Genomic DNA, 26,749 nt, shown 5'->3' with positions numbered 1-26,749 from the left:
CGGGCAGCTCTCCACAGAATCCAGGGGACGGTTGCTGAGCGGGACTGGGACACCGGGTCGCGGCGCCTCCCGCCTGCGCGTGTCTAATCCATCTGTCTGGTCCCGAAAGAGCTAAGCCGAGCCTGCGCCGGACGGGTGGGCTGGACTGAGAGGTGGGTGTGCGGACCGCGGGGGGATCCTGATGCTGCCCCAACGTGTTCGGGGGTGGAACCCGGATGTCTAGCCAGGAGTTCTGGAACGTCCAGACCTAGGAGCCCCCACCCATACGAGAGCTCTAAGCCATGAGATAAAGTTCTGAGACTGTTGGGGGAAGACGCCTGCGGATTCCTAAGGGACCCCACGCCCCACAGGGGCGCTAGTCTGTGGCGGCAGAAACCCTGGGGAAGCTGCCACAGAACCCTGAGGCCCCTCACAATGTCCGGCGACCCCAGACTGTGTGACAGGGATCCATGGGATTGAAGAAGGGCAGCGGCAGGGATCTTCTTATAGTCCCTTGGGTGTCTAAATTAGGCATTAGGGGGACACCTGCCCCTTAGAAGAAAAGACATGGGGGGAATCAGAATGTCCGCAGAACCTAAGGCTGGTGACCACTGTACAGTCTTGAAAAGGTTTAACGCAGACAGAGTAACTAGTTAAGAGGCAAGAATCCTAACAGGCAGAGATTGGGAGGTTGACACCTCTGAGCCTACCAGGATGGGAGGAGGAGCAAGCAGTGACTTAAACAGGCAGGGACCCACATACCCCAACTGTGTGGAGCTGTAACCCTCACCCCCTACCCATGCACTGGATGGGGTGACTTCCCAAGTGACTGTTCTGAAGAGAGGGAAGGGATGATTGAAAGATGAATCAACAGGAGACGGGGGGGCAGTCCTGGGGCCATACATTAGTCAGTCACCATACATTAACTAAGCATCCAGTGTGCCAGACCAGGGCCCCTCAAAGTCCAGACATTAGTTGGGGCTACAGGAGGAAGAAGAGATATATGCTGGGAGGCTGGGCCAGGATTTAGGAGTCCATTCTGATAGGCAGCACTGGGGCGAAATGGGGCTCTTGCCTCTGTCACTGAGAGTGTTCCAGGCCCTTGAGGGCACTTTGGAAGGGAGCTTCGGAAGCCGGAGATGACGAAGATTTTGATTACATCCTTCTCTGCCCTCTAAGTCTTTGGCTTCCTCCTTGCTTAGTGACAAATCCTTGGCCCTCTTCAATCCTCTCAGTTTGCCTGAAATCCAGAGGTTGGGCAGGTCAGCTTCTGAAAGCCCTTCCAGGTGGGGAATTGAATTCTGTGTGAACTGGCAGGAGGTGCTGGGTGCCTGGACACCTGGCTTCAGGAGGTCTGGACAGCAGAGCTGGCTCCAAGAATTGGAAGACAAAGTGTACCTTCCTATACCTGGGGGAATGACAGTGGTGGTGGCAGCGAGAACTATGGGTTCAGCCCACAGCCAGAGGCTGAGCCTGGAGAGTGGGTGGGGGCTGGGTAGGCCCTGGGGATGGGTGGGTGGGGCAGGAAACTGGAGACTGGAGTGCACCCCCTGGTGGTGAGCACAGCTTGGGTGGGCCTTGCCCGGCTCTGGCTTCTCAATCCAGGTCCCTGCCCTCCCTGTTTGAGGTTTAGACAGGATGAGAGTCCATCCCAGGCCACACAGCAGACTGGTGGCCAAGCTGGCAGGGCTGGAACCAAAGACCCCCTACGCTGGGTTTGCTGAGTTTTCCAGCAAACCACCCTAGGGCAGAGGGCAACTTCCAGCCAGGAGCCACATTACAGGATGGGACAGTAATGGACGCTCCTAGGTTAGAGAGGGAAAGTAAGGCACAGAGCCTAAGGGTCTGTGGTTTCTAGAAGCCCCAGCATGCCTGATTCATGTCTGTCCCCTGCAGAATCCTCTGAGCTGGTGACAGGTGCCACAGGCACTGGGGATCTCACCAGAAAGGAACCAACGGAGCTAGGGGCCAGTGAGATGGCAGACGAGGCCTTAGCTGGGCTGGATGAGGGAGCCCTTCGGAAGCTGGTAAGTGGCCCCATCACCCACTGTGGGGACAGGAAAGCCAAGCCAGAGAGGCAGGGTCAATCCAGGATACTTCTCAGCTAACAGGAAGAAGTGATGGGGGAAAGGTCAGGAGGAGGGGGACACGGGAACAGAGGTGGGCCAGTTCCATGTGGCTGATGCAGAGGCCCTTGTGGCATGTGCCTGTCCATGCCAGGTGCTGAAGCCTAGTCCCTCCTAGCCCTCCATGGCCACCACCTGTTTAAACAGTAACTGCTGTGGACTCGCCCATGTGCAGCCACAGGTGTGGTGAGGCTGGATATGCCTCTCCAGAGCAATAGCTGGGGCAGTGCCCACCCCTGGAAGCTGGCCCAGTGATAATGGTAGCAGCAATGATTAACAATGCCAAGGCCTGGCAGGGGGCAGGCTGGGTACTGGGTATATATACCATGTCACAGAATAATTACAGCAGCTCTGAAAGCCTGGGCACTGCAACTCAAGAGAGTTAAAATCACCTGCTCAAGGACACCCATTTAAGAAGGAGCTGTGCCAAAATCCCAACCCCATAGTGGGCCACGGGGGACCAGAGTCCTGGGAAAGTCAAGGCTGGACGAGGCCATAAGAGAGAAACAGGCTTTGTGGGCCCTTATGGATTCTGTGGCTTCTCATCTCATTTTTCTACTCCTGAGTCTCAGTTCCTCTACCTGTAAAATGGAGGGAGGGAGGGAGATGTGTGTGCACACAAGCTCTAGGTCTTAGAGTTGGCATGGGTACAGAATGAGGCATGGACCCAGATCTCAGGTAGAAGAAAGATGAGCCCACTCCATCCCCTTTCTTGTTCCTCTTCCTGAGAGCCCTGTCTATCCCCATGCACAGAGAGGCTGTAGGGCAACCCGGTGGGGCAGGGCTCCTCCCCCAACCCCCAAGACCAGGCAGCCTGACCTGGAGGAGGGGCCAGAGGAGCTCCATCTCCCCAGTCCCTGAACCTTGTCCATGGGGGTAAATTAAAGATTTACCTTACCTAGAAGACAAGTGACCCACCCCCGTCTCATGCCTTCCCCTGCAGGCAGAGGCTGGAACCAGCTAGCGTAGCCCAGCCACTGGGCAGTGCCCAGCTGCTGCCATAACCTCCCCAAGGCACTCCTGCCTGTATGTTCTCAGACCAGTGCATTAGACTCTCTGGGTGTCTGCCTCTCCACTATCACCGCTGGATGTGTGCAGCCTGGAGGGGATGGGGTTGGGTTTCCAAAGGTGCCCACCAGTCAGCTCGACCTCCCCTCAGGAAGTCCAAGTCCCAGTGGGAGTCACAGAGTCTGCGCAGCCCAAAAAGAGGGAATGCTAGGCCAGGTTCCCGCGCATCCTCATCTTAAGGTGTCCACAGTCAGGCTCAGAGTTCTTCAGCCGCCACCTCCCTCTCTCATGCGAGGCTCGGGCGGCGCTGAGAAAAGTTTCGGAGAAGAAGCTGGAGCAGTGGTTGAAGTCAGTCCACTCACGCCCCAATTTCTGGGAAAGAATAGATGAGAACCTGCCCCGGTCTCAGGCTTGGTGCCGCTCGAAGTCTTTCCGACCCCGGGAGCGGCTCCTCCAGCACCCGGCGCCCGCCATTACTGCGCCCCGCGCGCCGGCCCGGCCCCCGCTGGCCTCGTGGCAAGAACGGGGGCGTCCCGAACCGGGCTCCTCCCCGCGGGACCGGGCCTTATAAGGAAAAGCTGGGCCCGCTCCGCCCGCCCTGCGCCCGGCGTCTGGCCGATTTGGGGATGCGGGCAGTCGCTTCCGGCCCCGGCTCCCGCACATTCTTGAGGATTGGGCGGGGAATGGTCGGAATGGGGGCGCCTGGGGACTTGCACGCCGCGTGCCCCTCCACACCAGCCGGGACGCCCTCCCCTCGGTCCCGAGTTCCAGTTCGACCTCGGTCACTCAGCTGGGTATCCTGGGGACCTTGGTTTCTTCCCTTTAGGTCGGGACACTGAAGCAGGCGGCAGCGGGGGTCTTCATATCTGGCTCCCCCTTCGGCGCCTAGCGCGAGGCGGGGTGGGCCAGGCGAGGGCGGCACCCTGCGAGGGAGGCACCCTGCGAGGGAATGCGGTCGCAGAGCCTGCGGGCTTTCAGCGCCCCCTGGCGAGGCCTCGCGCCACCGCCGGCGGGACCCCCATGGGCAACTGGGGGAGCTGGGATTGGGAGAAACCCTGGAGAGTCCCCTCCGTTGTGCTGTTGGGGAGACTGAGGCCCAGCGAGACCTCAGGGCCTGCCAGGCTTCCCAGCAGCGAGGGCAGAGAGCACACGGAGAGCCGGCCCCCCAGGGGGAGGAAGCACCCTCTTTCCTCCCGGGAGAATTTCACTGGGCAGTTTCGGAAACCGCCCCATCCCCTTCCCCTTCCCCCTCAGTAGACAATGGCGCTTTGTACTTCCTTCCCTCCCTCCCACAGCTCCCTCCTTACACAGCGGTGGGGCCTGGGAGGGTGGAACAGAGGAGACACTGTGGTCCAACCTTTGCCTCCAGGCCCAAAGGTAAGGGTCGTGCCAGAGGGTGACCAGTGGAATGAGGTTGTCAGTCCCCAGCCTTGCCCACCCACTATGGGGGATCAGAGGGAGGCTCCCATTTTCCAGATGCGGACACTGAAGCTCCAGGGGTTGTGTTGTAGAGGTGGCCAAGTTCCTACATCAGACTTTTGTCAGGGACAAGGACCCCATCTCAGAGCGCAGAGCACTGAGAATGGGGACCTAGGAGACAAAAGGCTAGCCCTTGCCCCTCTGGGCCTCTTTACCCTCTGTACAGAAGAGGCTGGACTCTGTCCCCTCCAGCCCCCAGTCTCCAAATGTACCACAGGAGGCTCTAGGCCTGAGACACAGCCAGGACCGGGGGCTGGGGAGTGAGCCTCATTCCCCCCGCCTCTGCTATAAGGTCTCCTTAGGCCTCAGAGCATCTCTAGTCCAGGCTAGAGGGGTCTCCAACACAGTGCCAGGATCCCTGAGGTCCCCACCATGACAAACAGACCCCAATAGCAGAGCTATCCTCAGTCTAGTGCAGGCCCTGGAGTCAGAGAGACCTGGGTTCAAATCCTGGCTCAGGTCGTTTGACCATGAGCAAATCACATCTCCCTGGACCTCAATCTCCTCATCTGTCAAATGGGAATAACACAGTATCTAGGGTTTTTGTGGGTTTAGGACAAGTAGGGGGCTCAGCACAGGGTTCAACTCACAGGCTCTCCATAAATGTTACTGATGCCTCGAGATATGCTGCCCTTCCTCTTTGCCCTCTCGTCTCTCTCCCTTCCCCTGACTGGCTAGAACCAAGTATGGGGGTGATGCTTATTGCAACTCCAGCTATGTACAGGAGAACCCAAGTCACTGTTCCCAACCCCACCCACTGGCGAATGAGAAAACCAAGACGCAGAGAGTTTAAGGGTTATGCTCCTAACCACCCAGCCAAGCTGGAACCAACTGGGGGCTCTGGCCTGAGTTTCGGGGGGCCTTCTCATAATTCCTCAGGAACGTGGACCCTGGAGGGCTCTTCCCCCAAGACTCTCCCTGCTCTCTTCAGACTAGGACAAGCTGGCTCATGGCTGAGTTGGGCCAGCCCACACTCCCTGCTGAAAACTATCTCCATTCCATCCCCACCCTTGCCACCTGGCCTTCCCACTAAGCAGAAAGGAATGATGGGAGGGTGCTAAAAAGGGAGATGATAGAGGGTTCTTTGGCCCTACCCCTGAATGATTTGGGGGGTGGGGACAGAGGAAATCACCCCACCTTTACTGGCTCCATCTGGTTATCAGACCCACACTGGAGGCTTATCTCTGCCACTATCTTCCAGGGGAACCCTGGGCCAGTCCTCTTGAGGACTGAGGATCTGTAGGGGGTGGCTCTACATGGTGGAGGTGTGGGGGAGGCAACAGGATTGGCTGACTCACTCCAGAGAAGGTGTTCTTTCCTGAACCTGGTTAGACCAGTCACCCCCAATTTCCTGGGAACTGAGGGGCTGAGAACCTGGTAGGAGCACCTGTCACCCAGGGATGCCCTCTCTAAGGCCGTGGGGTGGCCCCTAGTGCCAGCTACCTTATATGTCTGGGGAATTGGTCCTTCCACTCTGCGCCCTGGCTCCTTCGATGGTGGCTAGGGCCAGGCCAGTGCAGTGGGAACAATAGCCCTCAGCCAGGCAGGACTCCTGAGCACCTGCCCTCACTTTCCCCATCTGTGGATGAACCAGTCAACCCCCAGGTGGGCTGTGGTGTTTGGTCACTAGACCATGGGAGCCTCCCTTGCTCAGAGGGTAGACTTCAGCTCTCACCTTTCCCTTTAGGGACCCTGTTAGTGGCTCATAGGGTGGCCTTCCTCCTCCTCCTCCTCCTCCTGCAGTAGCTCCCTGGCTTTTGGGGATCTGGGCTCTGAGGGGCAGGAATCGAGTTGTAGAAAGGAGTGCCTGGCTTGGCATTTGGCACAGGTGGGCAGTTTCTGACTGTCCACTCAGTCGTGTGCTCTGTGAACCACAATGCAAAGTGGGCTCCCCAAGAGTCCTGAAACAGTGGGCTGGGTCTACCCCCGAGACCCTGCGTGGGCAGGCAGGCACGTGAAGAGCTTGGGACAGAGGGAGTGGACACAGGCCACATATTGTGCCCCAGGCAGAGCCCGTGGGCAGCTGGTGCCAGCCCTCCGCCCCTGGCAGCCAAAATGACTTGCCCCTCGCCCCCGCTGCAGCTGGAGGTCACAGCAGATCTGGCAGAGCGGCGGCGCATCCGCTCAGCCATCCGGGAACTGCAGCGGCAGGAGCTGGAGCGCGAGGAGGAGGCCCTGGCATCCAAGCGTTTCCGTGCCGAGCGGCAGGACAACAAGGAGAACTGGCTACAGTGAGTAGTGGGGGATGGAACATGCGGGTGAGAGGGTGAGTGTGCGCCCCAGCTCAACTCATGTGTGCAGGCAGGCGTGAGCACAAGTGTATCTGTGGACTGCATGTGCCAATGGCGGTACGTCCACACACGCTTCTGGAAAAACAGGGATGTTTGTGGGCATGGAGCATGTCCTGATTGTGGCGTCGCGGCCGTGCTGGTGTAGACGGCACGTCTGAGTGCGTGGTATTAGTGCCCATGTCCATGGGCATATGTGTATCAGTGTGCAGTCAGAGGGTGTGCACAGCCACATGCCCTTCTGCCAAGGTTCTGGGTGCTCTGTTCTGACTCCTCCCCTTAGCCCACATCCTCCACGACCTGGCCATGGCGGTGGTGGTTACAGTCATGATGTCTCTGCAGCTCTCGGCAGCGGGAAGCTGAGCAGCGGGCTGCGCTGGCACGGCTGGCAGGGCAGCTGGAGTCCATGAACGATGTAGAGGAATTGACTGCACTGGTGAGGCCCAGGCTGGGGCAGGGGATGGGGGCAGGGCAGGTGAAGACCTGGATTCCACAGCCCAACACCCGCAGCCTGCCTGTCACCCACAGTTGCGAAGCGCTGGTGAGTATGAGGAGCGCAAGCTGATCCGAGCTGCCATCCGCCGCGTACGGGCTCAGGAGATTGAGGGTATGTGGCCTGTCCCGGCCCCACCCCTGCCCTGCTGTCTGCTGTCCACAGCACCTCCCCACTACTCACCTCCCACTTGCTGCTTCCCTTCCAGCTGCCACCTTGGCTGGGAGGTTGTGCAGCGCGCGTCCCAACAGTGGCTTAAGAGAGGACAGCAAGGGGCGAGTGGCACACAGGCTGGAACAGTGTGAGGTAAGGAGGGTGGGAGGGTGGCCCAGTGTCCTGTGCCCATGGATGCCAGTAGCATAGAGCACCTGTGTGTCTTTGCTAGGCTGGTATTTGACTGTAAGGGGCCCACCCCTGCCTTCCAGCCTCTATTCAGCGGCCAGAGGGATCTCCCAGAAATGCAAATCCGCCCCTGGCACCTCCCCTGCTTCAACCCATCCCAGGGCTGCCCCTCACCCTCAACACAGCCCACATCTTTACCTTGGCTTATGGGGCCTGCATGTCAGACCCCAGCTGTCTCACAGTTCACTCTGTTCTCCAGAGAGTATGGGTGAGAGGTCAGGCCATGCAGGTTCCCTAAGTGGCCAGCAGAGGCCGCTGGGTCCACAGTCCTGGCAGGACCCCACTCCCACTCCAGATGAACCAGGCTGAGGCCAGGGGTCAGGAACCTCCACTCCAGGGATCTATTAAGCTCTCGTCCCCAATAGGTCTCCTGCCATACCCACCCACTGACATCAGGACCGGGTTCTCTCTGAACCCCTTTGGCTAGGTAGTGCCAAGAGATTGGGAAATGGGGATCAGAGACTGCCCTTAGCATATCATTGCCAGTGCTTGCGCAGGTGTGCCTACAGGAAGCCATGCCCCACCACTCTGCTTTGCATGCCCTGCCCTGGGCACTTGCCAGCCTGGCCCTCAGTGGTGGGGTTGGCACTCGAGGCCTAGGGAGCCTTGGTTATATCCTATGGGTCCCTTACAGGTGCCAGAGCGAGAGGAACAGGAACAGCAGACAGAGGTCTCAAAGCCAACTCCCACCCCTGAAGGCACCAGCCAGGATGTGACCACAGTGACACTCCTGCTGCGAGCCCCACCTGGGAGCACATCCAGCTCACCTGCCTCAGCCAGCAGTTCACCCACCGCTGCCTCTCCTGAGCCTCCATTGGAGCCTGCCGAGGCCCAGTGCCTTACAGCCGAGGTTCCAGGCGCCCCAGAGCCACCCCCCAGCCCACCCAAGACCACCAGCCCTGAGCCTCAGGAGTCTCCAACGCTCACCAGCACTGAGGGCCAGGTGGTCAACAAGGTGAGTCTGGGTGAGGGGCAGGGATGCCAGGCAAGTGAGCAGGTCTGGAAGTCAGGCCTTGCTCATGCTGTGTTCTTCCCCCTTGCAGCTTCTGTCTGGCCCTAAAGAGACCCCTGCTGCCCAGAGCCCCACCAGAGGCCCTTCTGACACCAAGAGAGCAGGTGAGGGTCCCAGCAGGGGTAGTCACAGGCATCTGCCTTCTCCTCCCCCAGCCTCCCTTTCCCTGCCTAGAGAATGGGCTCTTGTGCCAGGCAGCTCTAACTTCCTCAGGTCGAGGCAGTCCCTGATACTGCACCCCACCCCTGAAGTGTCCCCGCCCCCAGCTAGGCCCACCTCCCCCTCCACCCCCATGGTTAGAGGCCTCCCCTGCAGCCTTGAAAGGCAACAGGCCTCAGGCACATTCTTCTCCCCAATAAGGGAGTCCACCCATCTCCCAGCTGGAGCTGTGGGCAGCACTGGCCAGGGGGGCTGTCCCCCCTCCCCATCTGCAGGAAGGATCTGGGCATCCTTCCTCCAGCCTAAGCCTCGCCCGGCCCCCAGGAGTGTCCCAAGTCATCCTAGGGTCAGTGTGGGAGGGGAAGAGGTGCCTGTAGGAGAGACGCCGCCGAGTGGGGATGCCGGAGTGTGGGAGATCCAGGAGGGGATGGAGAGGTGGAGTGGGGGTTGAGTATAGGAAAGGTGGGAGGCTAGGGAGGTGTAGAGGAGAGGATTATGAGAGTTGGACCCCCACTATCCCCTGTCTTTTCTCTTTCCCCACATGGCCATCACCCCCTCCCCAACCTGCCAGACGTGGCTGGACCCCGACCCTGCCAACGCTCCCTGTCGGTGCTCAGCCCCCACCAGCCAGCCCAGAACCGAGGTACTACTTATTCTCACACTGCCTAGGACCTGGGCAGACCCTGTCCCACCCAGTTGCTGACAGCCCTCCTGTTCCTTCTAGAGTCCACCCCCCTTGCCAGCAGACCTTCCTTGTTCCAGCGGGCTGGCTCTGTGCGGGACCGTGTCCACAAGTTCACATCAGATTCTCTTATGGCTGCTAGGCTCCAGGATGGCACACCCCGGGCTGCCCTAAGTCCCCTGACCCCCGCAAGGCTCGTGGGCCCCTCCCTCACCAGTACCACCCCTGCCTCCTCCTCCAGCGGCTCCTCCTCTCGGGGCCGCAGTGATACCTCCTCCCGGTTCAGCAAGGAGCAACAAGGAGTAGCCCAGCCCCTGGCCCAGCTTCGAAGCTGCTCCCAGGAGGAGGGCCCCAGGGGGCGGGGCTTGGCTCCCAGGCCCCTTGAAAACGGAGCAGGGGGGCCTGTGGCACGTTCAGAGGAGCCTGGTGCCCCATTGCCCGTGGCCGTCAGCACTGCCGAGCCAGGGGGCAGTATGAAGACTACATTCACCATCGAGATCAAGGATGGCCGTGGCCAGGCCTCCACAGGCCGGGTGCTGCTGCCCACAGGCAACCAGAGGGCAGGTAGGCCCCCCAACTGCCTCCCCAATGGGGATGAGTGCCTGCAACCGCACTTCTGCATACAGGACAGGTGCTGCGGCCAGAGCTCAGGGTGTCTCCAAAGGGTGTGCTGGGAGCGAGGGCACTATCAACCTTGTCTGGCACTGCCCTCACTCCACCTAATCCTCCTGACAGCTGCCTTTCTCCCCATTCAGAACTGACACTGGGGCTGCGGGCGCCCCCGACCCTACTCAGCACCAGTAGTGGGGGCAAGAGCACCATCACTCGTGTCAACAGCCCTGGGACCCTGGCTCGGCTGGGCAGTGTCACTCATGTCACCAGCTTCAGCCATGCCCCCCCCAGTAGCCGAGGAGGCTGCAGCGTCAAGGTGAGCCCCTCCTCACCCCACCAGTCTCACCATCCGTCAGCCTCACATACACTGCTTCAGGGTGTGGGGTTAGTAGGGTTCCTCTGCTCCTCCCCTACTGAACACACAGAGAAACCGAGGCCCAGAGAGGGAAGGTGGCTGCTCACAGACCACAGCCAGTTGGTGGCAGAGCTAAGGCCAGACCCTAGTGTATCAGCCCCTAAGTGTGTCGGAAGCTTACTCTGTACTGGCGTTAAACTTCCTGGATGCTGATCTCTGATCCTTAGTCCGAAATTGGTTGGTTCATTCCTGGTGAATAGATGGGGAAACTGAGGCTCAGAGGGTGGTGAGGTCTTGCTCCCCTCTTCCTGTGGCAGCCCCAGTGCCCCTGCGCCCACCCACACTGGACATCAGCCCTGAGGTATAGAGCAGCTCATCTGCTCATCCAAGATCAGCCTGGCCCATTAGGAGATTGGAGATTAGTGATTAACATCTGCGTCAACCCCCCTGTGGGGGTTGGGCAGAAGCTGGGACAGACAGGCAGGGGGGCGCCAATCAGGTGAGGCAGCAGCCTAGCAGGTGCCTTGGGAACTGAATACGCAGCACGCTTCCATTATTAATTCCCAAGCCCAGGATCCACTAGCTGGGAGCTCAGTCGGGGAAGGGATCCCCAAGCGGGCCACCCGGCTGCCCAGGTAATGCCCTCTGTGCTGAACCAGGGACTGAACAGGACTTTGGCTGCGGTGAGATGGCTAGGGCCAGCTTTGGGCCTTCTCATGGGAGACAGGGAGAGAGTGAGGGAAATAAAGCACCCTTCCTTTCCAAAAAAGCAGGATCCAGCTGCCTTCTGACAAGGGATTGTGTAGGGTGGAGTGGGGGGACCAGCTGAGGCCCTTGAGGTGGATGGGAGGTGCTCCAGTGAGACCTGGGTCTGACACCACCAACTTGCCTCAGTTTACTCATCTGGAACCAAAGAGGACAGGTGATGTGCTATAACGTGCTTGCTCAAAGCCTGTGGTTGGATGTGAGCACCATAGGCAGGCCAGAGGGCTTTTATGTCAGACCAAGACACTTTTTGTAGCAGATCACTCAAAGTCCTGCCTCCCTGTGCCTCCATTCCCCCATCTGTTCCAGCTGTCTAAAACAGCTGGAGTTAGGGTAAAGGGTAAAGGAGTGCAGGCTCTGGAGTCCAGCAGACTGATTCTCACAGCTAATGTACATGGTGGCTCAGGTCCATTACCTGTTCCCTGCCTCAGTTTCCCCACCTGTGAGGCATGGGGCCCTGATCTCAGTGATCTTCAGAACCCAGGCAGTCTTACTGTGCTGCAGGCCTATGATTTCTGCAGGGCTAGAGCCAGGCCTGGCGATCTGCCTGCTTGGGCATGCCCCCCTCCCCCACTGCCCCTTCCACGGAGGAGCCCAGAATAGGTTTCTATTTGGGCTGCAGCTCCAGCTGGCTGGTGGCGGGCTGGGAGGCAGGGGCGGGGCAGGCCCGCGCTGCCCTTGCCTTTGCCCTCGGACCAGCTGCAAAGACTCAGACACTGTCAGCCAGAAGCAGCAGCCCCTGCCACTGCCCCACCATTACCCCCCATAGCGTCCCCACCAGCACCATGCCGGGGGTACCAGGGCCTGGGCCTGAACTGGCCTCAGCCCTTGAGGAGCAGTTGGGCCGGGCACTGGAGGAGCTGCGGGCGGTGGCTGAGGCAGGCCGGGCGGCAGTGACCCAGGCAGCCGAGGTAGCTGTAGCCACCGTGGAGCCGGTGGCCCGGGCAGCTGAAGAACTGCGGGCAGAGAGAGCAGCACTGAGCCGGCGGCTGGATGCACTGAGCAGGCAGGTGGAGGTGCTGAGCCTACGGCTAGGGGTCCCACTTGTGTCCGGCCTCGAGCCTGAGCTGGAGCCCAGCGAGCTGCTCCTGGCTGCCGCCGACCCCGAGGCCCTCTTCCAGGCTGCCGAGGATGCTGGGACCCCTGTGGCCCACCCACCTGCCTTCAGCACCCGCCGCCGCTCCTCCACCTGCACCACCCGCAGCACTAGTCTTGTAAGTCCCTCTGGGTTGGTGGGAGGGGGAGGGTTTGAGCCAGGCTCTGCCTCCGCTGTGACTTTAGATATGTCACCACCTTCTCTGAGCCTCAGTTTACCTATCTTGACAGGGGACTGGGGCACTAGTGCTCTAAGACTAGGGCAAGAGGGTGCCAGGCTCCAGCCCTGAGGCACGCATGGCAGCTGCCCTGGCAGCCCCTGGCATGACCCAGGCCCCAGCCCCCAGCTCCCTGCCGCCCTGCACCCTGGCTAGACCAAGCCTCCCTGAAACAGCTGCCACCTCAGCTCTCCTTACCCTTATAGCAGACAGAGAGGCCCTGCCAGGAGAGGAAGGGCCATAATAGTTGACCTGGGGCCTTGTCTTCAAGGGGCTAGGGAGATGCCCTGGGAGCGCTACAGGGCTGGAGACTCCTTAGAGGATGGTTTCCAGCAGGGGTGAGGCATGGGGAGGTGGTACAGAGGAGAGCTTCATAGAGGTCTTGGCTCAGGGCAGCCCCAGTCAGACACCTGGTCAGGAGCCTACGGGCCCCGGGCCAACCCCCTTGGCAAGGTGGCAGGCAGATGGGGGGCAACATGTGCTGCCTGGGCACTGGCCCAGGAGGACCCAGGCCTCGGGAACTGGCAGCACAGAGCAGAGCCTGCCTGGGAGGGGGCTGGGAACAAAGCAGCAAAATGAACTGAGGTTCAGGAGTTAGGCTACCTTCAGCTCAGATCCCAGGCTGTGTCATACTTAGAGAGAGACTGTGGGCAAGTCAGTTAGCTGCCCTGAGCCTCAGTTTTCCCTTCTGTGTGTGTGTGTGTGTGTGTGTGTGTGTGTGTGTGTGTGTGTGTGTGTGTGTGTGTGTTTTGTTTTGTTTTTTCTGCTCTTGTTTTGTTTTCGACAAGGTCTTACTCTGTTGCCCAGGCTGGAGTGCAGCTATGTGATCATAGCTCTCTGCAGCCTCTAACTCCTGGGCTCAAGTGATCCTCCTACCTCAGCTTTCTGAGTAGCTGGGACTATAGGTGCACACCACCATGCGTAGCTAATTTTTTATTTTTGTTTTTGTAGAGATGTGGTCTCGCTATGTTACCCAGGTTGGTCTCAAACTGCTGGCAACAAGTGGTCCCTCCCTCCTCGGCCTCCCAAACTGTTGAGATTACAGCCTTCCCTTCTGTTAAATAGGGACAGTAAAATCCCTAGTGCTTGTACAACGTTACTATGGACTGGAAATCATCATTACTATTACTATCCATTGTATTAATACAATTCTGGGTACATGGGAAGCCCTACAACAAGGCTGTCAGTGTCTCTTCCCTGACTGACACTGACATGGCCATCTTTGGGCAAGCAGGCTGGCAGGCTAGCGGTTATTTCCAAGGCATGCCAGCAACCCTAGGATCTGCTCTCCTATCCATTGGGGGCATGGATACCCCTGCCCCTGCTTAAAGTCCATGCCCTCTCCCCACCCTGCAGATGGAACCAGAGCCAGCAGAGCCTCCCTCTGCAGCAGTGGAAGCAGCCAATGGGGCCGAGCAGACCCGAGTGAACAAAGCACCAGAGGGGCGGAGCCCTCTGAGCGCTGAGGAGCTGATGACTATTGAGGACGAAGGAGTCTTGGACAAAATGGTATGGCCAGATCTGGTGGGCTGGGGGTTGGCAGAGGCCAGCAGGCACCAGGTAGCCAATGACGGGCTCTATATGCAGCTGGATCAGAGCACGGACTTTGAAGAGCGGAAGCTCATCCGGGCTGCACTTCGTGAGCTCCGACAAAGGAAGAGAGGTAGAGAGCCAGTTGCCCTACCCTAGATCCAGCTGCCCCATTCCCCAGCTGCTCCCCTCATACTCTGGGTTCCATTTGTGGATACCCCAGCTTAATAACTGCCCTACCCAGCTTCTCCTTCTCTAGATCCAGCAGTTCCCTTGGCTATTCCCCGCTGGATCCAGCTGTTCCCTTCCCTAGCTCCTTCTTTCCTGCTGGCGACCCCAGTTATTCTTCCCAACCAGCTTCTCTTCTCCTTCCTAGACCCAGACACTCCCTCCCGCAGCTACTCTCTCCTTGGATCCAGTTGCCTCTCAAAGTACTGTCAACGACTCCTTCCCTGAATCCAGATATTCCTTCTCCCTGCTGCTCCTCTCTCCCTGAAGTCCATTGATGGCCATCTTAGCCTCTGCCCCATCCAGCTTCCCTTTTCCTGGACACAGCTACTTCCTTCCCCAGATAGTTCTTCCCTGGACACATCTGTTCATTCCCTTAGATTCTGGGTTCAATTGCTTCTCCTCTCAAATACTCGCAATTACTCTTTCTCTGAATCTAGCTGCTTCTGCCAGGGCCCACTGATGGCCACCCCAGTCTCTATCTCTACCCACCTACTTCTGTTTTAAGCCCAGTTAACCCTCTTCACTAGCTTCTCTCCCAACTACTCTTCCCCTGGATCAGATTGCTTCTCAGCTCCCATCAATTGCTCCCTTCCTGGATCTAAATATTCCTGCCTCTCCAGCTGCTCTTCTCCAACCAAAGACCCACTGATGGCCCACTCAGCTACTTCCTCATTCAGCTTCTCCTTTCTTAGACTCAGCTACCCCCTCACTAGATCTAGATACCTCTCCTGACTTAGCTACGCATTTCTATAGAAACTCCCTTCTTGGATCCATACCCCTTTGAGTTTAGCTATTCCATATTCTCTAGTTTCTGCCTGAGTCCATCAGCCCCTTCCCACACTCAATTCCCTGTCAAGTTATGGCTGTCCCCTCACCCCAGCTGTTCCTAGAGAGGCCCTTGTTACCTGTGTCATTCATGTTTCTAACAAGCCACCCTCCACCCCATCTTGTGTGCCCCATGCACCTGTGCATCTGTGCTGTGTGGGCGTTGGTGGCCCTTTTGTGCATGCACGGGGCATCCCCTGCCCAGACCAGCGGGACAAGGAGCGGGAACGGCGGCTGCAGGAGGCACGGGGCCGGCCAGGGGAGGGCCGCGGCAACACGGCCACTGAGACCACCACGAGGCACAGCCAGCGGGCAGCTGATGGCTCTGCTGTCAGCACTGTTACCAAGACTGAGCGGCTCGTCCACTCCAGTAAGGGGCCAAATGGGGCCCAGGACTCAGGGTGGGAACACATCCTCCCCCGGCTCCCTATGCCTTTCACATCCTTCTCATCCCCTGCCCCTGCAGATGATGGCACACGGACGGCCCGCACCACCACAGTGGAGTCAAGTTTCGTGAGGCGCTCGGAGAGTAAGACCACCTGGCGTCGCCCTGTGCCTGCCTGCCTGTCCGCCTACCTCCTCCGGCTCTTCCTTGAGCTCTCTCTCCGTGTCTTCAACTGTGCCGTCACTTTCTTTTCTCTGCCTGCGGCTATCACCATCCTTCCATACAGCCTCTCATCCCATCTCCTGATGTCCAGCCCCAGCCCTCACCCGGTGCCCCTTCCCCTTTTCTGCAGATGGCAGTGGCAGCACCATGATGCAAACCAAGACCTTCTCCTCTTCCTCCTCATCCAAGAAGATGGGCAGGTGAGCACCAGCACCCAATCCGTGACCATAGAGGAGTCAGTGCCACAGGGGACCTAACTGCAAACCCATTTTACAAAGGGGTAGGCCGGGCACACTGGCTCTTGCCTGTAATCCCAGCACTTTGGGAGGCCAAGGCAGGTGGATCACTTGAGGTCAGGAGTTCGAGACCAGCCTGGCCAACATGGTGAAACCCCATCTCTACTAAAAATACAAAAATTAGCCAGGCGTGGTGGCAGGCACCTGTAATCCCAACTACTGGGGAGGCTGAGGCACAAGAATCACTTGAATCTGGGAGGCAGAGGTTGCAGTGAGCTGAGACCACTCCACTGCACTCCAGACTGGGCAACAGAGCGAGACTCAGTCTCAAAAATAAATAAATAGACAAACAAACAAATAAATAAAATAGAGGGGTAGACTGGGATGCTTGGAGGTAACAGGTCTGTAGCCAGGGAGGGACAAAGTGAGAGTTAAGGATCCTGCTCGTTTTGGGATCTCATTTTATTCTCAACCACACCACAGGAGAGGTGGATGTTCAGGGAGGCCAGTGAGTTGCTTAGGGGTTCACATCTCTGAGTGGCCACAATAGCATTGAAGCCTTAAAGAGGCCTACCTACCACACTGAGCTGCCTGGTGGCACTGCCACTTGCCAGTATCTGCAAACCATGTCCCAGGTCACAGAGCACCTTTATACCTTAGCCCCATGAGGAAGGAGGGCACCCGCATGTAACAGAGGCTGTTGGGGCTGGCAGAAAGCAGGAACAGGATCAGAATCCAGGATGGGAATCAAAGGGGTCCAGGGACTCTGAGTCAGAGAGACTGTTCAAGTTCTAGTTCTGGCCATCACGTCCTCTGAAATCATAGGCAAGTTACTGCCGGGGGTCTCAGTTTCCTCACCTTTAGTGGAATTGGTAAGGCCCCTCCCTGCTCTTGTGAAGTTTAAAATGGCACACAGGAAAGGATCAACAGAGATGAATTATTACTATGTTAGTCGTCATTTTTATTAGCGGATAGTGCCCAGAAGCTGAACTCACCTGTAACTTGAGGGTACAATGAGCCTTCTCAGAGAGCTGCTCATGGGTGGGGGAGGGGGAGGCGGAAACCCGTTGAAAACCTTGCTGTCATTTGAGCCTCAGTGAACTCTAAAATGGGTGTGATAAGGACGCCTCCCTCCCTGGCAGGCGTTTGTGGCAGTGGAGATACTAGTGTGCCACAAGACACCCCCTCCTCCTCGCGAGTGGTGGCCCAGGCTGGGGAGCAGCCCTCCTCTCCCTGCCTAACATGCATCTCCCCAACCCCTAGCATCTTCGACCGCGAGGACCAGACCAGCCCACGGGCCGGCAGCCTGGCGGCGCTTGAGAAACGCCAGGCTGAGAAGAAGAAAGAGCTGATGAAGGCGCAGAGTCTGCCCAAGACCTCAGCCTCCCAGGCGCGCAAGGCCATGATTGAGAAGTTGGAGAAGGAGGGCGCGGCCGGGTGAGCTGCAGAAGTGAGCTGGGCAGTGGGGGGCGGGGCTTCATAGTTGGCCCGGCAGAGGCGGGAAGAACGCACGGCTAGATCTGTGGTGCAAAGGCCCGAAGGTCACGGAAGGCGGGGCCTGGGATCCACTGGGTGGGCCCACTGAGGCACGCCCCTTATAGTCGTGTGACCTGGTCCTGACACCGCCCCTACAGCAGCCCTGGCGGACCCCGCGCAGCCGTGCAGCGATCCACCAGCTTCGGGGTCCCCAACGCCAACAGCATCAAGCAGATGCTGCTGGACTGGTGCCGAGCCAAGACTCGCGGCTACGAGGTGAGCCCCGGGAGGCCAGGGGGCCTGGAGGCCTCCCCAGACCCCAGCTCAGCACCCCCCTCTTAGCAGAGCTCCTTTTATTCCCCAGTACACTTCCCGCCACTGTGTGGCCTCGCAAGGAACATGGAAAGGCTCTTGGGGTGAGGAAACTGAGGCTCAAAGAGGACACAAGACAAGCCCTAGATTCCAGCATCAGTGATGAAGTAACAGGGCCTCTTGGGTGGTGGGCAGGGTTCAAGGCCGGATCCCACTCTTGGAGTCCCCTCCTTGTTGCTCTGTAGGAGGCCCTGAGTCAATTTCTCTAAACCAGGGAAGGAGTGATGAGGCATGACCATGGCCTTAGCTGCGTGGCGCTGGGCCTCTCAGTAGCTCTGTCCCTTGAAATCGCAAATATGGGAGTTGACAGACTCACTTGGAGGAGGCTCGTGTTCCAACTATTCACTCATTGTGCAAGCTACAGGGCTTCTCTGTGCCCAGTGCCCTAGGTCTGGAATACCAGAATGCTGAGGGGTAGACAGCAGCGGGGAGTTGCCCCCAGGGTCCTGACCCGTCCTCTTACGGCTTATAGCATGTCGACATCCAGAACTTCTCCTCCAGCTGGAGTGATGGGATGGCCTTCTGTGCCCTGGTGCACAACTTCTTCCCTGAGGCCTTCGACTATGGGCAGCTTAGCCCTCAGAACCGACGCCAGAACTTCGAGGTGGCCTTCTCATCTGCGGAGTAAGTGTGGGCCCTGGCCCTGCTAATGTTGCTGCACATCTGGGGCTGGACATCGGGACCAGGCCCAGTTGCCCTGAGAACCCCTGGAGCGGGCCGGCCACTTGGTCAGTCAGCGGCTGAGACCCCCTTCCCCAGAGAGTCCCCGTCCTTCTCCATCCCCGCCCACCCGCTGCTGAGCGTGCCAGGTGCCCGCCGGAACGAAGGAGCCACAGGCCGGCCTACCAGCCCGGGCCAAGGCCCACCAGGTGGCCCTGTCCATATCCCCTCCATCCTCCCTCTGCCCCCTTCTCCCTCTCTCTCCCTTTCTCTGTCCTGCTCTCCTCCCACTATCACCAGAGCTTCCTGCTCCCACGGGATCCCGGCTGGAGATTCCAAAAGGAGGCTCCTGGCCCGGGCACCGTGCCCGCCCAGCCTATATAGTGCTGCCAGAGGCTTATATAGGACTTCAGCAAGCCCTCCACTTTGGAATCGTTGCCCCGTCTGCTCACCTCACCCTCAGCACCCTTCTCCATCTGTCTTCCCTTCTCTCCCCTTTTCTTTCTGGTTTCTCTCAAGTTTCTTCCTCTTCCTCCTTCTCCTCCTCCTCCTCCCCCCACCTCCTCTCACGCCTCCCTCACCCCCTCTCCCTGGGGCACAGCCCTCCTCTCCAACCTTGGTGCCAACGCCGTTTACCCCACCCCGCGTTCCCGCTTGCCCCTAGAGTTCTCTGCACCTGTGACTGGTTTGGCCCCCACCCCTGTTTGCATTGCACACCATTAGTGATGGGTAGTGAGCGGCACGTCCACAGTGGGGAGGCGGCATGCGGGGGGCTGGCAGACTGCAGCACTGGAATCGTAATTGAACTCATGTCTCTGTGTGTGTGTGTATGTGTGTGTCTCTGTTTCCTCCCCTCTCTCTTCTCTGCCTCTTCCCTCTCTTCCCCACCTGGGGCCCTGGCCTCCTGCCCCCATCCCCCACCCCTTCCCGGCCCCCTACCCTCCCCAGGACCCATGCGGACTGCCCGCAGCTCCTGGATACAGAGGACATGGTGCGGCTTCGAGAGCCTGACTGGAAGTGCGTGTACACGTACATCCAGGAGTTCTACCGCTGTCTGGTCCAGAAGGGGCTGGTAAAAACCAAAAAGTCCTAACCCCTGCTCGGGGCCCCACGGTGAGAAACGCCGCCTCTCCCATCTGCCCCATTTCACCAGAATCTGCTCAGCAAGGCACAGAGAGGGTCCAGGGAGGCGGGTGGGAGAAGTAAGGGGGGCATTTAGTCAAGCCAGAGGAGCCAGACATAGCCCTGTCTTCTGGCAGTTCAGGGCCCAAGGCGAGACCATTCTGAATGGGCGGTGATGACCCAGGTGAGCAGCACTGTGATGGGGGAAGCCCAGGGGAGGTGCCTGACCCAGGTCTGGGCCCTCCATCTGAAAAAAGTGCAAACTAAGCTGGGATCTGAACAAGTTCAGGCTAAAGGAGGGAGAGGGAGTTCCAGGCAGAGGGATCAGCCTAGGCTTAGCAGGGCAAGAGAGCTGAAGAGCGCAGCACACCAGGAAGGGAAGAAACTTGAGTCTGGATATGAGGGAGGAGGAGGGGGCCACAGTTAGAAGTTTGACCTTCAGGCCGAGCACGGTGGCTCATGCCTGTAATCCCAGCACTTTGGGAGGCCGAGGCGGGCAGATCACAAGGTCAGGAGTTCGAGAGCAGCCTGGCCAACATGATGAAACCCCATCTCTAGTAAAAATACAAAAATTAGCCAGGCGTAGTGGCACACGCCTGTAATCCCAGCTACTCAGGAAGCTGAGGCAGGAGAATCACTTGAACCCAGAAGGCAGAGGTTGCAATGGGCCGAAATCGTGCCACTGTAGTCCAACCTGGGTGACACGGCGAGACTCTGTCTCAAAAAAAAAAAAAAAAAAAAATTGACCTTCCTCCTGAGGACAACAGGAGTCATAAAAGGTTTCCAAACAGAGGAGGGATGGATGTAGCATTCTAGGACCTTCCTTGGATGAGGCTTGGATGAGAAACGGGATGGACTAGATGGCTGGAATAGCTTAAGAGCGAGAGAGACAGGCTTCCCAATAGATCTGGTTTGGAGAGGGAGAGGGAAGGTCAAGAAGTCTGCCAGGCTCCTATGTGGGCACTGGAGAGTTGGTGGTGCCATACTCCAAAGTGGGGAGCTCAGGGGCAGGACCAGTTCAACAGGAAGATGTTTCTGGCTGGGGGTTCTGGATCCTAAGCCAGCTGTGGCATTTCCTCTCTGGTCACCTCACCTCAGTACCAAAGTAGAGAATTCAGATCCTGAACTAACTACCCCATTACAGACAAGGAGCTCAGAGAGAGAGAGGGGCTAAGACTGTCCTGGGGGTGGGAGGGAGAGGGAAGATGGTTAGTTCAGAGGTGGGGCCAGAAACTGAGACTCCAGACTCCCCACTTAGTGGCTGTTTTCCTTGCCCCATCACTGCGTTCCCGCCCATTTTGTAGAGAGGATTGAAAATAGAGGCCCAGAAGGAGCAAGGGGATTGGCTGAAGGAATGTGAGTCAGTGACAGGTAGGGGCACACTCAGATGCCCCTCGGGGCCTATAGCCATTATGGGGGGCAGTCCACACGTGCACACACACACTCAGAGAAGGAGCGCAGATGAGGGGAGGATGGGCTTGGTGCTATCTCCAGATCATATATGGACTTAGGAGCTGCTGCCCAACAAGCCAGCTTGGAGGGAGAGGGGCCCAGCCCAGCCCTGATCCAGTTGGAAAGTGTGACTCAGCCATTCTGTTGCTCAAGTTGCCTGGTGTTTGGCCTGTCACTGGGGCAGCCTGAGCCCTGAGCCGTGAGCCCCAGTGTAAACAATGGCTTTATAAGGTCTCCAGGGAAGGGAGTGGGGGCGGGAGGGAGCACCAGGTTGGAGAGGGAGGTCAGGATCCCTGGGACGATAGCCACAGCTGGAAGAAGCTTCAGAGAGAGGCTGCCTCTGCATCATGGTATAGCTCGGGAAACAAGCCCAGTATGGGATAGGGATGACCCCAGGGGCACGAAACTCATCAGCAGCAGACCGAGAACCCTCTCACTCATCCTAAATTCTTGTAAGGTCTCAAATGAGATAGGGAATAACTGTCCTGTTCTAAAGAGGGGGAAACTGAGTCACAGAAAAGGGCCTTATCTAGCACCCACAACTGGTTAGGGATAGAGTCTGGACTAAAACAGAGGTGTTCTGCCTCCCAGGTTTCTTCTTTGAAGGAGTCCAGGTGAGTTGGGAGTAGGCCCAGCCCTACCACAGTTCTGAGTTTGTCCATAAGGGCACAAGATGGGAGGTGGTCTTGGGTTCTCAGGTGTCTTGAGAATAAGGAGGAATTCTTGCCATTATGCCTTCCCTGCCATAGGAAACTCATTCTGCAACACTGAATGCTTGCTATGTGCCAGGTGTGGCAGATAGGAGAGAGCAAACAGGGATCAAGACAGAAGAGGTCTTGCTCTGGGGGTTGAGGGACAGGGGAAAGGGAGCCAGAGAGCAGACTCCAGCTTCAGAGCTCTGGGGGCTGTCAGTTACTTAATAGGCACAACCCACTCACTCCAGAGTGGGGAAAAGGCTTTGCCAACACCCAGAACTGGGGGCCTGAGTCCCATGCGGCCTAACCTGCACTTACTAAACCGTGGGGCTTGAAACAAGTCGCTCCTCTGCTCTGTCACTCAGTTTCCTTATCTGTGAAGGGCAACTAGCATTCTGAAGGATGGCCAGAAGGGTGGTCCCACCCCTGAGCATGATGTAGATGGTCCATTGGTATTGGCTGGGATCCTCATCTGCCTCCCCTGCTCTACCCAAGGCAGATGATAAGGGTTAGAGAACCCCTCTGCTGCCCACACATTCCCTGGCCTCCATCTCCAGCAGCAGGGTTATCCCTACCCCCTGTCAAAGAACAGGGGTCTGGGCCTCTCAACAGGAAGTACCGGGTCAGGGAGCTAGCAGACAATCATCAGGGGACCACAGGCTAACTAGAGTGAGAAATGTCCATAGAGAAAGATTGGCCAGTGATGAAGCCCATTTGGGTGCAAAGGCCCAGCTGAGAGGCTTCTACCAACTGAAGTGTGCCAATGAGGGTGAGCAGAAGGCGGTCTCCAGGGAGAGCACGGGCAGGGTTTGGAGCCAGCTCCTCCCCAGAGTTGGAGGAAACAGACCCAGGACCTGCCTGACTGGGATGGGGCTCTCTTCTGCCATCTCCGCCTCCACCTGCCTAGCTCTGCTCCCCCGCCCCGAGGGATACCTCTAGGCTTGGGTAGATGAAGCCAGGGGCTTCCTGCCTTCCTGGAAGGCTTTTCCCTGCCTGGAGTTTATTAAAGACCAGCAGGCAATGCGGCAATAAACAAGACCTTGGGGTAGAGGGGCGCCACGAGAGGCGGGGCCGGTGCTGACATCCACCCCCGTACCCCCTCCCTGCAGGATGCTAGTGGACTGTGTGCCTCTGGTGGAGGTGGAGGACATGATGATCATGGGCAAGAAGCCTGACCCCAAGTGTGTCTTCACCTATGTGCAGTCGCTCTACAACCACCTGCGGCGCCATGAACTGCGCCTGCGCGGCAAGAATGTCTAGCCTCCCTGCCCGCATGGCCAGCCAGTGGCAAGCTGCCGCCCCCACCCTCCGGGCACCGTCCCCTCCCTGTGCGCCCGCCCACCGCTGCCCTGTCTGTCGCGACACCCTCCCCCCACATACACGCAGCGTTTTGATAAATTATTGGTTTTCAACGATTCTGACTCCTCCCTGCGTCTCCTGGGGGTGGGGAGGGGGTTTGAACGGAAGGCGGCTCTGCAAGGTCTCCAACTCCAGCAGCCAGGCACTTGGGAATGCGAGGTCCCGCTGGGGTCCTCAGAGGTTCTTCTTCCGACCTCCCACCCCATCCCCCCGCAGCAAGCAATGAAGGAGTCGAGCCTCAGTTAAGGCAGGAGGGAATTTAGTGGAGCTGGGGAGGGAAGAAAGTGGGGTTGGGAGAACCTTTCATCCCTGCTGGCCTGGGGACAGGGCATCGGCCCTCAGCAAGAGAGGTATTCCCGGGATGCTGAGCGCTTCATTCTGTCTCCAGGACTCAGGCAGGGTGGTCCCAGCTCCGCCACGCCCCCGGACCTACAGGTCGGCGTGGTCCGAAGTTTCCTCCGGGGGCCTAGCGGGCGCCCACACGTACTCGGGGGGCACCTGCGCGTCGGGCGCCGCCTTGCGGTAGAAGCCGAGCTCCTGCACCAGCGCGTTGATCTCTTCGCGGGTCATTTCACTGAGCGGTATGCGCTGAGGCGGAGGAGGAGCGGGGTCAGCAGACTGGGTCTCACCTCTGGCCTTGCCCCCAGCCCGCCTCCCACGGCCTCACCTCCAGTTCCTCGTAGCGGCGGCCCAGCAGCACGAGCTCAGGGTCGGCCCCAGGGAGGTGTTTCATCACCAGGTTGTGACTGGAGGTGGTGTTAAGGAGGGTGGTGGTGGGCAGAGGGAGGTAGTGGTTCCCGCAGCCTTACTGATGGGAACAGCATTGCCTCCATTGCTGAGCGCTTACTCTGTGCCCGGGTGGGGCCAGGGTCTCCGCTTATACGTGAGAAAATTAGGGTTCATTCTGTGGCAGTCATCACTAGTCAATCTCTCTTGCCCACCCAACATGGAGACCACCTCAGAATCCTCTGGGCGGCCACTACCAATCAATTCCACTTGTCAGTTGAAAACCATCTGCCACCCCTTTCTTAAGTTAAGTGGAGATTCTCCCAGGTGCCCAACCCATTTCCCCTCCCCCAGAACAGAAGGATACTAGAATGGAATGTCCTGGGTGACGAAAGCCTTCACCTGGGGAGGAACCAGAGCATCAGAGACCATGACCCCAGTCTCCTCGAGGTACAGACGGGGCACTGAAGCCCAGTGAAGTCATAAAGCAAGTCAGGTGCAGGCTCCTGACTCTTAGCCTAGGGATCCTCCCCCCAGCCCCAGTCATTAGGACCATGTTGCCCACTCCCCAAGAGGCTCAGGGGGAACAGAGCTAGGGACCTCTTCCTTCAAACTCACCTCCTTTAGGCGGTTCAGCTGTCATCCCCCACAGGTCTGGAGGGGGATAAAATGGGATAGGTCAGAAGTCCTTCACATTTATACCAGCCACATCCCCAAAGCCATACATCCTTATCCCTGAGTTGGGTCGGTCTGTGAGTTATCCCTGGATCAGCAGTTCCCAAGGTGTGAAGGAAATGCTGGCCCCTTGTGGACAGAAGGGGGAACTGTGTATACAGCTGGGGAGACTCAGGCCTACAGACACCAGGGGAAAAGAGCAAGGCCAGAGACCCACAGTGTGCCTGCCAGCCTTGGGGCCTGTACATCCTACTGGCTGTTGACTGACTCCCAATGCCCAGGGGAAATGATCACCCTGCTTCTCTTAAGCAGTAGAGACCTGGGCTTGGCCTTTGATCCCTGAAATCTCACAGTGGAGGCAGACCAGAAGGAAACACCTCAGAATGGCCCCGGGGGCCCCCATTAGAGACACCTACCATCTGGTCCCTACTCTACACAGGCAGACCTCACCCTGCCTGCCACCTGCGGCCCAGCCCCACAGACCATCTGCTTGCTTCCCTGACATGGGAGGGTGGGAGGACTCCTCCCTGCCTTCCCTGAGGAGACACCACCATCCAGCAGGAGTGCAGACCCCAGGACCACCCACTCCAGCCCTCCTCCATCCTACCCTCAGCCCTTTCCTTAGAGACAGGGTCTCACTATGTCTGCCAAGCTGGTCTTGAACTCCTGGGCTCAAGCAATCCTCCTGTCTTGGCCTCCCAAAGTGCTGGGATTACAGGGGTGCACTACCGGCACCCAGCCATTCTACACCTTTTTGTCAGAGCTGACAAAAAGCTCAGAGGAGGCCGGGCACAGTGGCTCAAGCCTGTAATCCCAGCACTTTGGGAGGCCAAGATGGGCGGACCACGAGGTCAGGAGATCGAGACCATCCTGGCTAACACGGTGAAACCCCATCTCTACTAAAAAATACAAAAAACTAGCCGGGTGAGGTGGCGGGCGCCTGTAGTCCCAGCTACTCGGGAGGCTGAGGCAGGAGAATGGCGTAAACCTGGGAGGCAGAGCTTGCAGTGAGCTGAGATCCAGCCACTGCACTCCAGCCTGGGTGACAGAGCCAGACTCCATCTCAAAAAAAAAAAAAAAGCTCAGAGGAGGGCTGTGATGGTCAAAGTCACATAGCAAGACAGGGACTCCGAAAGGGAATTTCCTGGTAGGGGGAGCATGGGAGGCGGCTGCAGAGTAAATGTTGACAAACAAGTTCCCAACTTGGTTCCCCCTCCGAGTTGGTCCCCTTCCCTGGCTCCTGCATATGGAAGGAGGCACCAAGAAACTCTTCTCTCCCCCTAGAAGAAGGAAAAGAGACTTTCTGGAACCTCAAGCCCTGGAACTGGGTGGGGGAGGAATTCCAGGAACATGAAGTGATGGGGGATGGGAAGTTGGGACAGGATTGGGAGTCATAGGCCACGAGAAGAGTTAGGAGACTGCTCTCTCAGTGTGTCTGGGTGTCCGCTGGCGGGCCGGGTGGGGGGAGCTGGGGAAGGGTTCGGAGTTCCAGGCCCCAAAGTCGGTGTCTCAGACTTCCACGGTGGATGCTGGGGTCATCTGGGGCTAGGGAACAGGAGGGACGGTCCCGGCGCAAGGGGGAAAGCAGGGACTCGAGGTTCGAGGTGGTCCTGGGGCCAGGGCAGACGGTGCTCCCATGGGGTCGCAGGGTTGGGGGACGGTAGGGTTGGGGGACGGTAGTGTCGGGGCTGGAGGCCGGCGTTCTCACCTCTACCCGGGCGCGGGTCAGGCCGCTCAGACGATTCCAGTCCGGCCGGTAGGCAGTGGCGGCTGTGGCTGGGGCCACAAGCGCCGCGAGAAGCAGCAGCAGCGCCAGCGGAGGCAACAGGAGGCTCATCGGGACCCGGCCGCAGGTGATGCGCAAGCTGGAGGCGAACCTCCGAGTCCCTGCGCCACGTCTGGGCCTGTAGGCTGGCCCCGCCCCCGCCCCCGCCCCCGCCCCCGCCCCCGCCCCCGCCCCCGCCCCCGCCCCCACTCCCGCTAGAGGCCCAGCCCCGCTGGAGACCACGCCCCCAGCGATCGGTCTCCGCCCCACGGCTCCCCGCCGTTACCTCCCGCTTGCTCAGGGTGAGGTCCCGGCTCCTCCCTGGCCTTTGGGCCTTCACTTTCC

General features: G+C 58.6%; 2 protein-coding genes across 40 annotated transcripts; one reads left to right on the top strand and one right to left on the bottom strand.

Moving 5' to 3' along the window:
- Window positions 1-13: 13 nt before the first annotated feature.
- SMTN (smoothelin) lies at window positions 14-23,294 on the top strand. 38 transcript variants are annotated; one of them, XR_012418827.1, is made up of 21 exons: window positions 14-152; window positions 1,876-2,006; window positions 6,675-6,823; window positions 7,223-7,316; window positions 7,409-7,487; window positions 7,582-7,679; window positions 8,410-8,730; window positions 8,819-8,891; window positions 9,518-9,589; window positions 9,671-10,192; window positions 10,384-10,556; window positions 14,030-14,182; window positions 14,261-14,336; window positions 15,465-15,629; window positions 15,726-15,788; window positions 15,997-16,066; window positions 17,366-17,552; window positions 17,737-17,854; window positions 18,423-18,574; window positions 19,559-19,723; window positions 22,989-23,294. XR_012418827.1 is itself a non-coding variant. In XM_065522261.1 (21 exons), exons 2-20 carry the CDS (start codon window positions 1,956-1,958, stop codon window positions 19,701-19,703), a joined length of 2,748 nt encoding a protein of 915 aa, XP_065378333.1. In that variant the 5' UTR covers window positions 14-152; window positions 1,876-1,955; the 3' UTR covers window positions 19,704-19,723; window positions 22,989-23,294. The 38 variants fall into 38 exon arrangements, 26 of the variants coding, with proteins under 26 accessions (XP_065378333.1, XP_073860056.1, XP_073860060.1 ...); XR_012418832.1 differs by having other exon boundaries at window positions 14,580-15,629; window positions 17,366-17,539; XR_012418833.1 differs by having other exon boundaries at window positions 14,580-15,629.
- Window positions 23,295-23,480: 186 nt separating this feature from the next.
- SELENOM (selenoprotein M) lies at window positions 23,481-26,539 on the bottom strand. Of its 2 annotated transcripts, none has more exons than XM_074003965.1 (5): window positions 26,348-26,539; window positions 24,583-24,768; window positions 24,332-24,366; window positions 23,906-23,984; window positions 23,481-23,826 (listed from the first exon to the last, which is right to left on the bottom strand). In XM_074003965.1, the coding sequence occupies exons 4-5, from the start codon at window positions 23,969-23,971 to the stop codon at window positions 23,668-23,670; spliced, it is 225 nt and encodes a 74-aa protein (XP_073860066.1). In that variant the 5' UTR covers window positions 23,972-23,984; window positions 24,332-24,366; window positions 24,583-24,768; window positions 26,348-26,539; the 3' UTR covers window positions 23,481-23,667. The 2 variants fall into 2 exon arrangements, with proteins under 2 accessions (XP_073860066.1, XP_005567626.2); XM_005567569.3 differs by having other exon boundaries at window positions 24,583-24,618.
- Window positions 26,540-26,749: the final 210 nt, after the last annotated feature.

Source organism: Macaca fascicularis, chromosome 10 (genome assembly GCF_037993035.2).
Source record: "Macaca fascicularis isolate 582-1 chromosome 10, T2T-MFA8v1.1".
NCBI lineage: Eukaryota > Metazoa > Chordata > Mammalia > Primates > Cercopithecidae > Macaca > Macaca fascicularis.
Note: the sequence above shows the minus strand (reverse complement) of the source record. Positions and strands in the feature narration are given on the sequence as shown.